The sequence below is a fragment of the Manis pentadactyla genome, chromosome 10 (genome assembly GCF_030020395.1).
Source record: "Manis pentadactyla isolate mManPen7 chromosome 10, mManPen7.hap1, whole genome shotgun sequence".
NCBI classification, from domain to species: domain Eukaryota; kingdom Metazoa; phylum Chordata; class Mammalia; order Pholidota; family Manidae; genus Manis; species Manis pentadactyla.
In genome coordinates this window covers 37,105,642-37,121,664 of record NC_080028.1, presented here as the reverse complement: position 1 = coordinate 37,121,664, position 16,023 = coordinate 37,105,642, and the positions used below count along the sequence as shown (strand labels likewise).

The 16,023-nt window shown below is 51.3% G+C and overlaps 1 protein-coding gene across 1 annotated transcript; it reads left to right on the top strand.

Annotated features, from left to right (window-relative positions):
* Positions 1–5,259: 5,259 nt before the first annotated feature.
* LOC118927166 (keratin, type II cytoskeletal 73-like) lies at positions 5,260–15,262 on the top strand. The gene is made up of 9 exons (XM_036915051.2): positions 5,260–5,719; positions 7,223–7,437; positions 8,266–8,326; positions 8,974–9,069; positions 9,779–9,943; positions 12,370–12,495; positions 12,864–13,084; positions 13,623–13,657; positions 14,409–15,262. Exons 1-9 carry the CDS (start codon positions 5,273–5,275, stop codon positions 14,657–14,659), a joined length of 1,617 nt encoding a protein of 538 aa, XP_036770946.2. The 5' UTR covers positions 5,260–5,272; the 3' UTR covers positions 14,660–15,262.
* Positions 15,263–16,023: the final 761 nt, after the last annotated feature.

Below are 16,023 nucleotides of genomic sequence, written 5' to 3'. Positions count from 1 at the left end.
AGCATGTGATGTGTGTTAATGTCAAGCCTTGGCAAAAGTGGGCAGCCAGGAGATGTTGTTACTCATTGTTTAACTTAAGGCACCAGAAAATGGAGCGATTGGAAATGATAAAACAGAAGCTTCCTGGAGGAGGGACATATCGTGCTGAAGCAGTGTAGCTTGGAGAAACAAGGGTGTTTTTTCTGGAAGTCTTTACGAACAGGAGGGGCTAGCCCTGGAGTCAGCAGCTGGGTGTGATATTCTCAGAAAGTATTTGCCGGACCTGGGGAATGTGATATTGACAGGTGGTTGACAAGAGGATTTGTGGAAAATTTTCCCTCCTAGAAAAAGACACCCTTGAACAAGCATTTTCCAACAGACTGCCAGCCCTCCCTGCCCTTTCTGAGGAGAGCTCTGATCTGAGACCCTTTCTCCTCCGGGCAAATCAGTTGAGCCCCTCATGTGTCCATCCAGCCTGTCTGCCGCTCTGAGCTCCCAAGACCGAATTTCCTCAACCTGACCTAGGTCCTGGGCTTTCTAGGTCCTCACAGTCCCGTGTCCCAGGTGGGGGCTCTCAACAAGGTTGAAGGAGAGTATTTGGGGACGTCTCTGGAGGACTCTAAAGTGATCTCCAGAAAAATGACTGCGGCCTTCACAGACCACTCCCCTGCTTCCATCAGGAAGTCCTCCACACATTCAGCTGATACTGGCCCCTCTTTCCCCCTCAGGCAGCAGCTCTGTGGGAACCCCTCCTCCAGACATCTCAATCAGGGCAGCTGCGTCTATGGGTGTCACGGTGATGTTAGTGCCTCCCCCAAAAAGGCCTTGTCACCTGGCAGGGGCTCCCTGGGAGCTCAGGAATGGCTGGGCAGGCAGGATGGGCTTGTGGGTTGGTATCAGATTGGCCGGAGTCACCCAGACGAGAGCCGAGAGCCGGTGGTTTTGCTCCGGTGTGGCCAAGCCTCCTGTGTGTGGTGTTCAAGAGGCAGCAGATGCGGCTTCAAACAGCTCAGAAAAAAATGCTGGGGGATTCTTTTCTTTTCATTCTACTTGTGCTTCAAGATCTCAGTAAGGCCTTAGTTGAGTCTAGAGTGTCTTCCTGTTCCTAGAGGTTGTAGAGAGAGGTTTGAGAAGTGCTACAATGAGGCATTAATAGAGAATAGATGGTTTCACCTGTTCCCAGACCCAGCCAGCCTCAGGTTTGAGGGAGCAGGGCACAGAGCTTAGCTGCCTGCAGGGGGCAAGGTGACAGTACACGGGGCTGACCTCTCTAAGGTGAAGTGCTGCTCAGAGGGGCTCAGAGCTGCCCCGGCTGGCTCAGGTGAGAGAGGTCTGCGGAGGTGAGGGTGCGGGTGGGGAAGGCTGCGAGGTGTACAGGAGGCCAGGCTGTTCTAGGCTGTACATACCATGCAAATGTGAACATGACATTAAATGGGGCCTAGTGTCCCAGACATTTGGGCCTGAAGGGAGCTTTAGCACTCAGTGAATTTGAACCTCCAGTTTAGGTAAGGAAACAGGTAAGGCCCAGGGTGGGCCCAGAAACCAGACCTCCACCCCCGATTCATGTTTAAAGGCTTCAGGATGGTGAGCTGCCCTGATAACCTTGTGAAGGGAAGGAAGGCGAGGCAGGCAAGGCGGCAGCTTTTATTCGCACTGCGCTCACTGCCGACTCTCGGGTGTGAGTCTCCACCCCTTCTCTGGTTCCTGCTCCTCATGGCCTCTCCACCTGGGAAGCAGGCCTTCTTTTCAGATCTACTCAGACAAGTGCTACTTTCATGTTGATCTCTCATAGCAAAGTGAGCCTTGTGCATGGACTCAGAGGCCTGAGGTGTGAAAGGAATCTGGTTCTAAGTAGGTATTGGAGGGAGGGGCCATCTTGGTGGGGGGGTGGATTTGCCTGTCCTCCCAAGTATTGCAGGGGACTCGTCCAGAATCCGTGTCTCACCCCTTTCGGCAGGGCCTCTGGCCATCTTCCACCAAATGTGATAACTGACTTGTCAGGTCTTGGGCTTCAACAGAGAGATGCGCACAGGCAGGAGGATTTTACAAGCTCTATTTCCACAGGGAATGGGGCTAAATATTTACATCCTGATGATGTTGCAGAATATTTGAGATACCCTCCCTCCTGTGGTTCCCCCCCTTTCTCTGCCTGTGAATTCTGGTGTGAATTCAAACGAGCCTTTTTTCTGCCCTTCACCATCTCTTCCCTAACAACTCAGATGAGAGTACTTGGACAGCTCACCTCATCCAGGAAGCCCTCTTGGGTGGAACACTCCAGCTTCTACTTTGAAGAGGGGAAGGCCTTGCAGTGGGGATTAGGAGACGTAAATGCTAACCTTAATCTTGGGGGAATCTCTGTGGGGCACTGGACTAGTCATTTCTCCTCCCAAGGCTCAATTTCAGCCCCAGTTAAAGGAGATGGAATGAAATGATCTACAGATCCCTTCGGCCCAAATTCATCTGTATGTTTGAGGAAATCTCAACCAAAATCACAGCAAGATTCTTTTGTAGAAATTGATAAGATTATTCAAAATATATTCAGAAATGCAATTACCTGGACTAAGCAAAATAATTCTGAAAAAACAATGTTGGCAGACTCAGGCTACTTGATTTCAAGACTTATAATACTCAAGACAGTGTGGTGTTGGCTAAAGGATAGATGCATAGCTTCATGAAATAGAATAGAGAGTCAGAAATAGACTATAACCATTCCAGAGGAAACCATAAGAGAAATTATTTGTGACCTTTGGGTTAGGCAACGATTTCTTAGATAAAAACACTGAAATCATGAGCCATTAAGAGAGAAAGACTTAAAAAGTTAAACTTCAGTTTCATTCTTTTACATATAGCTGTCCTGTTTTGCCAGCACCATCTGTTGAAGAGACTGTCATTTCCGCATTGTATGTTAATGGCTCCTTTACTGTATATTAAATGACCATATATATTTGGGTTAATGTCTGGAGTCCCTATACTGTTCCACTGGTCTGTGGCTCTGTTCTTGTGCCAGTACCAAATTGTCTTGATTACTGTGGCTTTGTAGTAGAGCTTGAAGTTGGGGAGCGAGATCCCTCCCACTTTATTCTTCCTTCTCAGGGTTGCCACTCTAGAAAACCCACTTAGAGTTTTAAAGACAGGTGCTAAGGATCCTGTCCTTAGGTTCCCTCTGAGAGTCCCTCACCCTTGCAGTTCTGGGCAATGAGTAGAGGATTAGAGGGAGATTGGGCTCTGGGTCTTGTCCTCAGGAACCTTTCTGGCTCTTGGGTAAGACTGACACACACTTGGGACACAGGTAGAGACATCGAATTAGAGCAGACAACTGGTACAGTTTGGGGAGTCTGGCCAGAGAGGAGTGGCAGGATTGAGATGTGACCAGAGAAGGTTTCCCAGGTGCCCCTGTAACAGGTTCATGAGGAGGGGAGGCCAGAGTTGGAGGGGGCAGTGAAGGTCACATGGGCGAGGGGCTGGTTGCTCATCTGCATTCGTTCACCGCACTGTAGAGTTGGCGGTCCCATTGTGAACACTGGCTTTCAGGCCTTAGGGAGTGATCTCAAGGCCTGTGACAGCAGTTTGTAGTTTTGCTGAGACGCAGGTCTGAATCATGACTACCCCGACACTGGTGTGCTGGAAGGAGTCAATTATGGAGTGATTCTGGCTGGAATACTCAGGATCCTCATCACAACACAGTTTTGCTGGTTTTTACTTATCTTGCCTTGTGAAGAAATTGCAAAGGGATAAAACCTTTGTGTCCAGTGAAAAAAGAAAAGATTGCCAAATGCCATTGCTGGTACTGAAACTGAGGCCACCTAAGAAAATGATTATGCTTAACTAGAAAATAGCTGTTCTGTATAAAAAAAGAACAGGAGGTTGACCTTGGTAATTGCTTGGTACAACCATATTAGCAGGGTAGTATGGTTATATTATAATATGTAATACAGAAAGGGCCATAATCTCTGCACAGGAATAGAAAAGTGGGATTGACAGACTGCCTGTTGGCAAACTAGTACTCTAGCTAGTGAAATAATTACATTTTTATGGTGGAGATTATATATAGTGAGTATATTTGGGATTTGGGAACTGTGAAACACTTGGGTCACATATGTTGGTAACGTCAAGGGTTTCATGAAATCAAGTGTCTGCCCTACCCTCTAGAATTGAGAGTTGAGCTTCTGTCTTATTAATTTATGGCCCCAGAGCCTAGCACAGGGCCCAGGACACAGCCCTCAATAGAACGCTGTTTAGTGAACGAATGGATGGATGAATGAATAGTCCAGGGGCTGGATAGACAGACAGATAACTGTGGCCTGCAAAGCTCTGAATGGGGGGTCAAAAGACCAGTCCAGGGAGTCCTCAAGGCTGGGCCTGAGTTTTGTTGGGTATTGAAACCCCTGAGATTCCTACGAAGAAAGGGATCATGAAATATTTGCCATCCTCAACTATTTGAGCCTTGTTTTTCTCATTTGTGCAATGTGGCTCATCATATCTCCTCCCCAGGCTGACTAAGAAAAGTAAATGAACTCGAACATGTGATCAGCTCTTTTAATGCAGTAAAGCACAGTATCAGTGTAGGCCATCATGAGTGGTGGCAATACTATTATTTCAAGGTCAAGGGGGGTGGTGGGGGGAGAAGGTAGGCACAAAGAAGTTAAAGTGTGCAAGGCAGCCTGGCCATGCAGATAAGCAGAGGACCTGGGAGGACACAGTGGGGGTTGGTAGCCAAGGGGTTGGGCCTGGATTCCTAGTGGGCTCACCTCCCACAATCCTAGACAGCCAGGGGAACAGCCTCCAGGAGCCCTGGGAAGTCAGGCTGCAGGGTCTCTTCCTAACCACATAAACACGGCTTAGCCAGGGTCCCCGGGAGTGGCATATCTGATGCTAGCTAGTACAGTTTGAGATCTCCCACAGATGACGCTGCCAGTTAAAGGTCTCCTTCTGCACCCCCGCAATCCAGCCTCCCTGCTCCTTGGGGAAGGGCAGTTGAGGCAGTGACAAACCTGCCAGCCAAGATCTTTCGAGGATAACTTGGCCAGGCTAGTCACCCCATGCTAATTAGATCAGGCTCAAATTATATGAGCAAGGCTCACAAGCCCAGCACTTTGGGGGTTTTCATGTTATTTACCCAGTGTCTCTGATTTTCTTGGGAGACAATGATTTCTTGCTCCCAGGCAAACTAAACCCACAATTTAGGGCAGTGGCTCCCTCCTGAGTTCTATAAAGGGGGAGCCTGAGATCACAGGCTGGTGAATCACATCTCAGCTAAGGGATAGCATCTTATTCCAGCTCTGGCCTCACCAGCATGAGCCGCCAATTCACCTGCAAGTCGGGGGCTGCCGCCAAGGGGGGCTTCAGTGGCTGCTCGGCAGTCCTCTCGGGGGTTAGCTCATCCTCCTACCGGGCAGCGGGCAAAGGGCTCAGTGGGGGCTTCGGAAGTCAGAGCCTCTACAACCTGGGGGACACCCAGAGCATCTCCCTCAATGTGGCCTGTGACAGTGGATGGGCAGGGGGCTATGGATTTGGCCGGGGCCGGGCCAGTGGCTTTGCTGGAAGCATGTTTGGCAGTGTGGCCCTGGGTCCTGTGTGCCCGACTGTGTGCCTGCCGGGGGGCATCCACCAGGTCACCATCAACAAGAGCCTCCTGACCCCCCTCAACGTGGAGCTGGACCCCAAGATTCAGAAAGTGCGAGCCCAGGAGCGGGAGCAGATCAAGGCTCTGAACAATAAGTTTGTCTCCTTCATCGACAAGGTGGGACCTTCTGGAGAAAGCCAAGCATGGAGCACCTTCCTTCCACCTTCACTGCCCTTGGAAGGCTTCCTGTCTGAGGCAGAGGAAGGCAGGACACCTTCCCAGGATGCAGACACAGCTGAGGACAGAGCAGGGAGGAAGTGGACAAACCTGGGACATTGGCGCTGAGGTTTGGGGGGTGGTCAGAGGGGTGGGAGCTCAGTCTGACAAGGTTTCCAGTAGGCAGGGGACGTGGTCTTAGAGTTAAGAAGCAGGAGAGTGATGGCATGTGAAGTTTAGAAACCAGACAGAGGAGAGGTCCATGGCAGCCTAGGGTATTAGAAAGCTATGAGACCCAGCTCCTCCTCTCACAGGACTCAGACCAGCGCAGACGAGAAACTCACAGCCTAGTACAGCCTATAAGGTGAGGCAGCTGGGGCCCAGCAGTACACTAGAGCAGTACTTCTCAAGAGTGGTCCTCAAACTTGTGGCAATGGCATCACCTGGGCACCTATTAGAAATGCACATTCCCAAGGCCCCACCTCATGCCTCCTGAAGCTCAAACTCTGGGAGTGGGAGCCAGCAACCTGTGTTTTAAAAAGCCCCTGCATGATGCTGATGCACATCTGAGTTTGAGAACCATGGAGGGATGAAGGGGCAAGGGGATCTTGGGAAGTGGAGACCTCCTGGGAGTCCTAAGGGAGCAGGGGAAGCTCACCAGGGGTGATAGTGAGGTAGGGTGGTGAAGCACGAGTAGGAGTTTGTCGGGCAGAGGAGGGGAAAGGCAGCCTAGGGATGGGGGCAGTCCCCTGTGGTATGATAGGACTTGTCTGGAGAGTAGGGAGACCTGCGTTGGCACGGGTATTGGGTGAATGGTGGAAGAAGGGCTGGGCATGTTGTGAAGCACACAGTAAGGAATTTGGACTTGGCCTGTAGGGAATGTGGAAACGCCAGGGTTTTAAGCACGGAAATGGTATGATATTTGTAGGCTGCAACTTGAGAATGGTGGTTCTCTCCCTGGGGAAATGCTCTGAGATCACAGAGGGTCAGACATGAGGGCCACATAGGGGAGCCCGAGACCCCTGCCATCTGAGTGCTTGCCTCTGGCTGCCTGGGAGAGGCAGGGCCTGAGAACACAGGGAGGAGGCAGAGCCCAGGCCAAGCCAGCAGGCCCTGAGCAGAGGTGCCCAAGAGTGTGGAGGTGGTACAGGCCAGCTTACGTGTTGGAGGATTTGCCTTAGAAAAGGGGCCCAGGCTGGCCGGGCACCCTGGTCCAGGCAGGCTTAGACAGGTGCAGGGAGCAGACCTTGATTAGAGGGAAATAAAGATGGTAAGTCCTGGCCTGATCTTGGGGGCTGTCCCCTAAAGACAGCCTCAGTCAGACACTGGGGAGGGGAGGGACATGAGTGACATGTCTCAGGGTGAGGCTTACCCTTCAGCTATGTAGCAACACAGCCAGTCTCCAGGAAAGGAAACCGTACAGCCTTTCCCCATTGATTGAGTGCCTATTGATTGGGGCTCCAGGTGTGTTTCCTGGAGCAGCAGAACCAGGTGCTGGAGACCAAGTGGGAGCTGCTGCAGCAGCTGGACCTGAACAACTGCAGGAAGAATCTGGAGCCCATCCTTGAGGGCTACATCAGCAACCTGCGGAAGCAGCTGGAAACGCTGTCCGGGGACAGGGTGAGGCTGGACTCGGAGCTGAGGAGCGTGCGGGACGTGGTGGAGGACTACAAGAAGCGGTGAGTGAGGACCCTGTGCCCAGGCTGACATGGCCCCCAGGGCTGGGCTTTCCCAGCAGGCATGGGGACATTTACCTGTGGGCTTAAGGGCACTGAGCTGAGTGTGACCCACCCCAAGCTCCTGTGCCCAGGCAAGATGAGGGTCTTCTCTGGGAGGCCAGGTGGTCTGGACAGTGGGCAGCCAGCCTCTCAGGCAGCAGCAGGGCTGTCCCTAGCAGGTGGCCCCTCTTTGGCATGCTCTCCACTGCTCCCCGCTTGAGAGAGCCCGAGTATTGTACCCCATAGCCTCTTGGTTCCTGAGCTCCCTCACTGTATCCTCAGATTTCTAGGAAACCCTCCTAGCAGGGCAGGGAGTTGGAGTTTCTGTTGGGCCTCCTTTATTTCCCTCTAATCCTTCCTTTCCCTGGATATTTGGGCCATTCCCCTTCTTCCTGTCCCAGGGGACAGTCTGTCTTCCTTGGGACTCAAGTTCAGGATAGGATGGAGTTATTAGTTGGCATGTCAGGCAACTGGGTGACACCAAAGTCATGGCCAGAAGGGGCAGCAGCATATTCCTGTGATTTGAACTCTGAGTGGAGGAGGAAGAACCTGCTCATCTCCCAGGCATCAGAGGGAATCCAGACTCCAAACCATCTAGTCCCAGGGCCCTGGAGGGGGTTACTTATAACCCTGCCCACAGTGCTGGCCAAATGTTCCTAATGAGTTGGACAGATTTGCAAAGATGTAGAATAATACCTGTTAAAAGGTACTAAGTATGGCATCTCTCTTCTGCTTTCATGATGAGAACACCCCCACACATACACACTCACACCTCATGCCTTTCTGCAGGTATGAGGAGGAAATAAACAAGCGCACAACTGCTGAGAATGAATTTGTGGTGCTTAAGAAGGTAAGGGGGTGTGCACTGCCCTTGATCACTCAGGGAGTGGAGCACAGAGGGTAGGGGGAGGAAACAGGGAGGATGGGGGGCTGGTGCTCCCTGCAGAAGGGCCTGGAGCCAGAGGGCCAGAAGAGGATGGAGACATTTGCTTCTTGGGACATCTTGGGATGCCCTGATGTTTCTCTAAAACATATCACTGTCAGGTCCCTATATTTTGAGTAAACAGGTGGGGGCCCAGATGTGAACAATTGCCAGGTAATGTCCACTTTGGCTTGGGGAACAAGACATGCTTTGGGAGGGACTGCAGGCACCTTCTAACTCTGCCTGTCTCTGCAAATTGCCATGGCTGCCATCAGCTCTGACTGCTGAACGAGTGACCACGTGGGGGATTGCACTCCTCCCTGTACCTTCTCTCTGAGAAATAGAGGCTGTAACAAGCTTCCACTTTTGGATGGGGCAGAAGGAGTTCCAGAGATATGAGGAACTTGTTAAGGTCTTGTAGTGAGTCCTGGATGGTCACGTCCCTGCCCTCCGGGTCTTGACTCCATTCCCTGGGGCGGCTAACCTCAGTGTTGGGCGCTGGTGTGACCGTTCCTGCAAAAGCCCTGTCTGGGCTCGAGGAAGGGCGATATCAGGGGACCTCTGGATTCCTTTAGGATGTGGACACGGCTTACATGAGCAAGGTGGAGCCTCACGTCAAGGTGGATGCCCTGGATGAAGAAATGAAGTTCTTCAAGGGCCTGTATGAGGAGGTATGGCTCCCCTTGCCCCACCCCCAGCTCTGTCTTTTGGAAGGACAGATGTGAAGGAGCCATTACTCACTCCTTAGTAGCTTTAAGAGTATCTCCAGCATTTGGATACTGGGAGCTTTGTAGATCAAAGTTGAGAGTGACATCTATCCTGGTATCCCAAGTGATGTGTGCCATCAGTCCCAGCCTGGCCTGAGATGGCCTGCTCTGACATCCTTCAGGAAGCCATGGGTCCTTAAGGGGCTTCCACTGACCTTGAGCCGGGCATATTTTCATTTCTGTCTATCTTCTCTCTACTTAGGATGTTTCCTCAGGTAGTGGGCAGGAATCCCTAGGGATGGAGGTGGGGAGTCCTCATGCCCTTTCTACGGCCTCTGTGACCAGCTGGCTTCAAGCCTCAGCCTGTTGGCCAAGCATTGGTGGCTCCTGCGTCCTTAGTGTCTCCTTCATGGTGGCCACCCTGTTTTCCCTCCACCTTCTCCATTCCTGACCAGTGCCTGGTTTTCCTCTGGGGCTGCTTCAAACTCACTCAGCAGTTTTCAGATGTGGTATTAAAGCTTCCGGGCCAGTGAACTCCATTCTTACAAGCTTTGGGGAACACAGCTTAATTCTGCTGGGGAGGGCTTGGGGGCCTCCTGCTGGGACAGGGCCATCACCTTGGCACCCTGCTTTGCTCACAAAACCTATTTCATGCTTCCTTGATTTCTTGCAGGAGATTGCTCAGATCCAGTCCCACATCAGTGACACATCTGTCATCCTGTCCATGGACAATAACCGCAGCCTGGACCTGGACAGCATCATCGCCGAGGTCCGCGCCCAGTACGAGGAGATAGCCCAGAGGAGCAAGGCCGAGGCCAAGGCCCTGTACCAGACCAAGGTGGGGCTGCAGACCTTCCCAGAGTCATGTGTTCTGGGGCTGCTTGTCTAGCCCCATGACACACTGCAACTCACACCTTTCCTGGGAGCACAGCACTGTCCCAGACCCTGCAGGAAGCCCAAAGGAGAAGACACAGCTCTTAGACTGATCCTCTTAGAGGCAGTCATAGGAGGATTCACATTCTTGAGTGCAGATGTATGTGGTACAAACAGAGTTGTGAATACTGGGGAGACAGAAGTTAGGGGACAAGGACCACGTGGCGCTGGTCAGGACTGACTTCCTGGAGGCAGAGTTTTGATGTGGGTGGTTAGCATCTCAACTCTCTCATTAATTACAATAACTTCAGTGGTCTCTTGAGTGTAATCTCAAATCAGGTAACTCTTGCCTTTTTGTTTAAGTTCAACTCCAAGGATAAAGGGGGAGTTGAGTGCCTTAGATCTTAACTCCTCTAATGGTTTTTGGGTGGGGAAATAAGTCTTCAGATAATTTGGTTTCTCTAATCAAGATGGCAACTTCCTAGTTTTCAGGCTCCTTCTCAAGGTAAATTTGCACTCTTGAGACCTTATCTGTCCCTCCCACTGCCTTCTTGCTACCCTAGGGATAGACGGATCTCACATGCAGGGGTGGGAGGAAGGGAGGTCTCAAGGCATAGGAGACAACACAGCCAGGGCGTGTGGATAAAGGTTCAAACTCAAGTCTTCAGCCCTTACTTAATCCCTCCACATTATTTGCAAGCCATGGTCAGAGATGGCTGTTTGGCCTAATCAGTCTGGATTGTGACTGGCCAGTGCTTATCCAGACTCCTTCCAGAAGAATTAGGTAGGTCTGCACAGACATGATTTTTGGATTGTTGCTGTTTGAGGTTACCCACCCTGCACTTCTCCAGTTAGGGGTAAGTACTTACTGAACAGAATTTATTGGTATAATCCTAGCAGCAGAATTATGAGGACTTATTGTTATTCCCTTTTAAAGATGAAGTCAGGTTTCAGGGAGTTCAAGTAACTTACCGAGGTTATTTAGCTGGTAAGTTATGGAGCTGGATCTGCATCTAGATGACTGACTGCCAATTCCATGGTGTTCAGAAAATCAGGTGGTGACTCTGCTTAAGAAGCATTTATGATAAGCAGTTAGGGGGGCTGAGAGCTGAACAGCAAAGGATGTTTACCTGTTTGCTTCAGAAGGAGACTGCTTGGTGTCAGAACCGGGGGAGCCAGTGTCTCTGTCCTGGTCAGTGTGTGGGGAGGGCCTTGCAGAGAAGCAGGAGAAGGCCACCTGTTCTGCCCTGTGTTTACTGTCCCAATAGTTAGCACCAAAGATAGAACAAGAGCATAGAGATAAGACCCCCTTGCCTCCCAGGGGACCTGGCATCTTTAAGAGGAATCCTGAATCTAGGGCTCTGCTGGGGCCAGAAAAGAGACAACCAGTGAAGCCAAGTACCCAGAGAGACACAGGCAGCACACAGCCACCAGGGTTCAGAGTGTCACACTTTCTTGTATTCTTCTTCAGCTCAAATCTGAGGTAGAAATGGAGTACTCTCTGTTGACTAGATAATGGATGACATCAAAGGCAGGAATAATCCCAAACTAGTGTATGACCTTGAATTCATGTCTAGTGCTGTTGACAAACAGCCGAATCTACATTCATTCATCCATTCATCATCAGCCCTCTTTTGAGTAGCAACCAGGCACTGTGCTATGTACTGGGAATTCAGAAATAAATGAGAAGGTCCCTGCTATCCAGTCATGCTGGGTCTGATGGGAAAGACATAGAAATGTGCGATCATAGTACAGTGTGGTAAGACCTATGGCCTGGTGTGCTATGGGCTGTAGAACTAGAAGTATACCCAGCAAGGGCGTCAGGGAATCCTTTTGGAGGAAGTGACTCTGCCATGGCTGACTTGGAGTTAGTTAGGAAAAAAGGGAGGATGATGAGAAAGGGTTTTCCAGGTGGAGGGAGAGACTCACGCACAGAGTCAGAGACTTGAGCGCACATGGACATTTAGGGAACATGGACCTGTTCAGCACAGGTGGAGAGCCAGGTAGGTCATTGGCAGAGGCTGTGAGGAATGAGGCTACAGAGGCTGGTCGATGCCAGACCTCAAAGCACCTTGATGCCATGCTAGGTATTTGAATTTGACCTTGACTTTGATGGACTAAGGGTAGAGGAATGTCATAATAGGAGATGTGGAGCGTATGGGACTTTCAATAGTCCTTACTGCCAAATCTAACCATCAGTGAAATCAGCTGTGCTTAAAGCAAACAAATATATCCAGTAAACTGCTGGTTGAGTGGGAGGCTGTTGGTGGGCCTGGTGAAGTTGGGGACCCTTTCCCACTTCTGCCACACTCTGAAGGCAAAGGTATAATCTGCCAGGATGAACTCAGCCAGGTCCTGAGTTAAGGTCCCTCCTCTGCCCACTCTCCCTAGTTCCAGGAGCTCCAGCTGGCAGCTGGCCAGCATGGGGATGACCTCAAACACACCAAGAACGAGATCTCAGAACTGACCCGGCTCACCCAAAGGCTGCGCTCGGAGATCGAGAGTGTGAAGAAGCAGGTGAAGGGGCTGTGGGGGGTCCTGGCTCACTCCCAAGGGATGCGTGAGCTGCCTATCAGACATGTTCCCCGAGGCTCCTCTCCTCTCGGCCTTCCATCTCAGAACCCTCTTCCTCCAATGGAGCCCCTGCTTTCATCCCACACACTGGCTCCCATCTGACTCTGGAATAATTGGAAGGGTCTTTTCAGAAAGCCAAGGGCTGAGAATAATGAATCTCCTAGTCCCAGGTTGACAGGACTCCATTAGTATGGGTGTGGCTGTGTCCTTGTGTAAGAAGTGGGACAGGACAGTTGAAGGTCCAGCCTGGGAGAAGGGAGGCTCGGGGTGCCTGAGAACTCAAGGGGGGAATGCTGTCTCCTGGCCCTCAGTGCTCCAACCTGGAGATGGCCATCACCGATGCCGAGCAGCGGGGCGACTGTGCCCTGAAGGATGCCCGGGCCAAGCTGGATGAGCTGGAGGCCGCCCTGCACCAGGCCAAGGAGGAGCTGGCCCGGATGCTGCGGGAGCATCAGGAGCTCATGAGCACAAAGCTGGCCCTGGACATAGAGATTGTCACCTACCGCAAGCTGCTGGAGGGCGAGGAGAGCCGGTGAGTGGTGTGAGGGGTCTTAGAATGTTACAGCTGGAAGAACCTTTGCAATCTCCTGACTCAGTTTCCCAGAGAGAGGGGTCACAGCAACAATTGGGAGGGAGGTACAGAAAGCACTGGCATTTGAAAACCGTTTTAACCTAGCACCATTTTACTACTGAGGCCCAGAGAAGAGGTTATGGGTCCTAATACCACACAGTTAGTTACTTAGCAACTCCTGCTGCTAGTATTTCCACAGATGTGTTTATTCAAGCAGCAGCCTCACATGAATGAAAAAATGGGCTAAAGAGAAACCCAGCAGGAGGGCTTCTGGGAGATGGTTGCTGGCCCCTCCAAGGTTGTGAGTTCGTACATCTCTGAAATGGGAAGAGTAGGGTGACGGGGGTGTCCTTAGAGATTAACACTGGTGCAGTTAATGCCATCTGGCCAGCTGGAGGGCTCATGAGGGCAGAGCTAGTCTGGCTGATGATGTCAGGCTGTGTGAGGGTAACTTGGATTCCATGTGATGGAGATTAACCTGTGTGTTTCTCTCTGTCAGGATGTCTGGAGAATACACCAATTCTGTGAGCGTCTGTGAGTATGTCATTCCTCTGAGGGAATGTTTTTAGTTCATTGATGAACACAGAGTAAGTGTTCTCGGTGCCTATTCCCAGGTGCCCCATGGGAGCACCTGGGCTCTGCCTGGGGGCACACCATTGTCATAATCGCCTCCCTTGTGAGACCTGCTGCCTCTTCCCCAGTGGAGTCAGCTGACATTTCACAATGGCCCTTTTCCAGCAGTCTCACCCAGGCTGGGACGAAACTCTCAGCCCACCCTCTCTGTCACCCCCACCTCAGCTTGTCCGCATGACGGAAGCTGTGAGCAGGAAGAGTTCACCTCCTCACGGAGAGTAATGAGCTCTGCACAGCCACACATGCATAACCGGTTTGAAGGCTGGCCCCATAGGGTTCAGCCCGGTCTCAGGCCAGCAAAACCTCTCTCAGATAAGCAATCAGGAAATTCTTTGAGAAAAAACTGAGAATGTATTCTAAAGTTAAATGCAAGACTCGTCAGCTCACGTGAGGCTCGGGCATCATCTGTTCTTCAGGGGAAGCCCTCACTACTCCTGTTTGTGTAAAGAATGAGAAGGTGCCCGATTTGGCTATTGTCCTCAGGGCTTGAGCTGTTCAGGAACCGAGCATATGTCATTAGACCACAGTTGGTGTGAGATGTTTGCTTAAGATGGGGATGTTTAAGCTAGTTGGGGCTGGGAGGTTGGCGGGGATGTAGGGTCTCCCCTGCCCTGGGACACACTCTGATCATTCTGCCCTCCATCCCCCACAGCGGTCCTCAGCAGCTCCACGGCCGGGACCACAGGCGCGGGGACCGGCTTTGGGCTCAGTGGTGCTGGAGTCTGTGGCTACTGGCCTGGCTCTGTCAGCAGGGGCTACAGCATGCTGTCTGGGGGCTGTGTCACTGGCAGTGGGAACTGCAGCCCCTGGCGGGAGGTCAGAACCAGGCTGGGCAGTGCCAGTGAATTCAGTGATCTCCTTGGGAAGACCTCAGCTCTGCCCACCAAGAAAACCATGAGATAAGGTGGGAGACAGCCCATTTCCTGAAGCTGTCCGCCTGGCCCTGGTTTCCTCTGGACTCCCTTCTCCAGAAAGTCCTCTGTCACATTTATTATTATCTCCCTTTTACTTTTCTTTGCCTCTGTCATTTCCTCTCTTTACTTCTCTGCTTTAGTCTTTCTTCGTCTAGACTCAGGATTCTAGCCCATCCTTCTGGCTCCATACCAAAACCTCTTAACTCAGTCTCCTCTTCCTGAAGCATTGTGAAGGAGGAAGACGCAACCCTTTATCTGGCCTGCATGCCCCCTTGAAGAAGAAGGTTTTCTCTCAGGGTAACCCCAATCTTCCCTTCCTGCAGCCCCTCCCATGCCCTGGCTTAGGAGCTGATTGCTCATGTGCTCCACGGGTACGTGAGACTGCATGTCTACTGTCTCCTATTAGAGCAACATCAGCTCAGTGAAACACCTGGCTATAGGTTATATGTTACATGGCACCTGAATGTATACAGAGCTGGGAGCAGCTCTGCAGATGTGTCCTATCACCAAAGGGATTTGTGCCCTCAATATGTGAGAGCTTGTCTTCATTCAGGCCTCACTTCCCTGCTTCTGTGTCTCACCAATAAACTTATAAAACTCACACAGGACTAGGATGCTTGTCTCTCCTAAGGGAATCCTCATCTCAGCCCACATCTCTTCTCTATGTGCAGGTCAATGACCTGAAACCTGGGGCATTAGAGGTCTGGTGTGTTCTGTGCAGCCCCAAAGTCTCTTTCAATCTGAGGGAAAGAGATCCTTGCATGGACTGCAGGATCCCACCATCACCTCCACTGAGTTTTCTGGTACTCAGGATTCATCTCTGACCCCAGCTGTAGCAGATGGACATTCTGAGTCATGCTCTTCTCAGGCCAATGCTCCAGTGAATGGGCAGTCTTTACGAACACTCAGGTTATTGCAGGGAGAGGGAGCCCACATTTGTCTTGCAGTAAGCTCTAAAAATGGTCAAGAGGCAGCAGAAGGCCAGTTCCAGAAAACCGTGGCTCATGTTGTGGCTGTTCTTTGTTCTCTGGGGAAAAAACAGATTCTTTTTCAAGTAATGAACCATGTTCTCTTGGTCTTTGGTGAAGTTTCACTGGGTTGAGGAATGGATGTGGATGTATATGTGTATGAGTTGTGTTTAAGCAACGGGGACATTGTGTTACACACGTCACTCAGCCTCCCAAACACCCTTGTGCTCCAAGAATTCCGATAGGTTCCTAGGCCATGATGATGCTGTAGGGATGCAACAGGACCCAAAGAGCAAGTGAGAGGTTGACTCGTGCTCAGGCTGGGGCTCAGAGTGCATCTGAACAGGGTCAGTGGGCCCAGAGACAGTCCTAGAGTTCAAGTCAA

Coding starts and splice junctions, on each gene's coding strand:
- LOC118927166 (XM_036915051.2), top strand. CDS start 5,273: ATGAGCCGCCAATTCACCTGCAAGTCGGGGGCTGCCGCCAAGGGGGGC. Junction 7,438..8,265: donor GTGGAGGACTACAAGAAGCG/GTGAGTGAGGAC, acceptor GCCTTTCTGCAG/GTATGAGGAGGAAATAAACA. Junction 9,944..12,369: donor AGGCCCTGTACCAGACCAAG/GTGGGGCTGCAG, acceptor CACTCTCCCTAG/TTCCAGGAGCTCCAGCTGGC.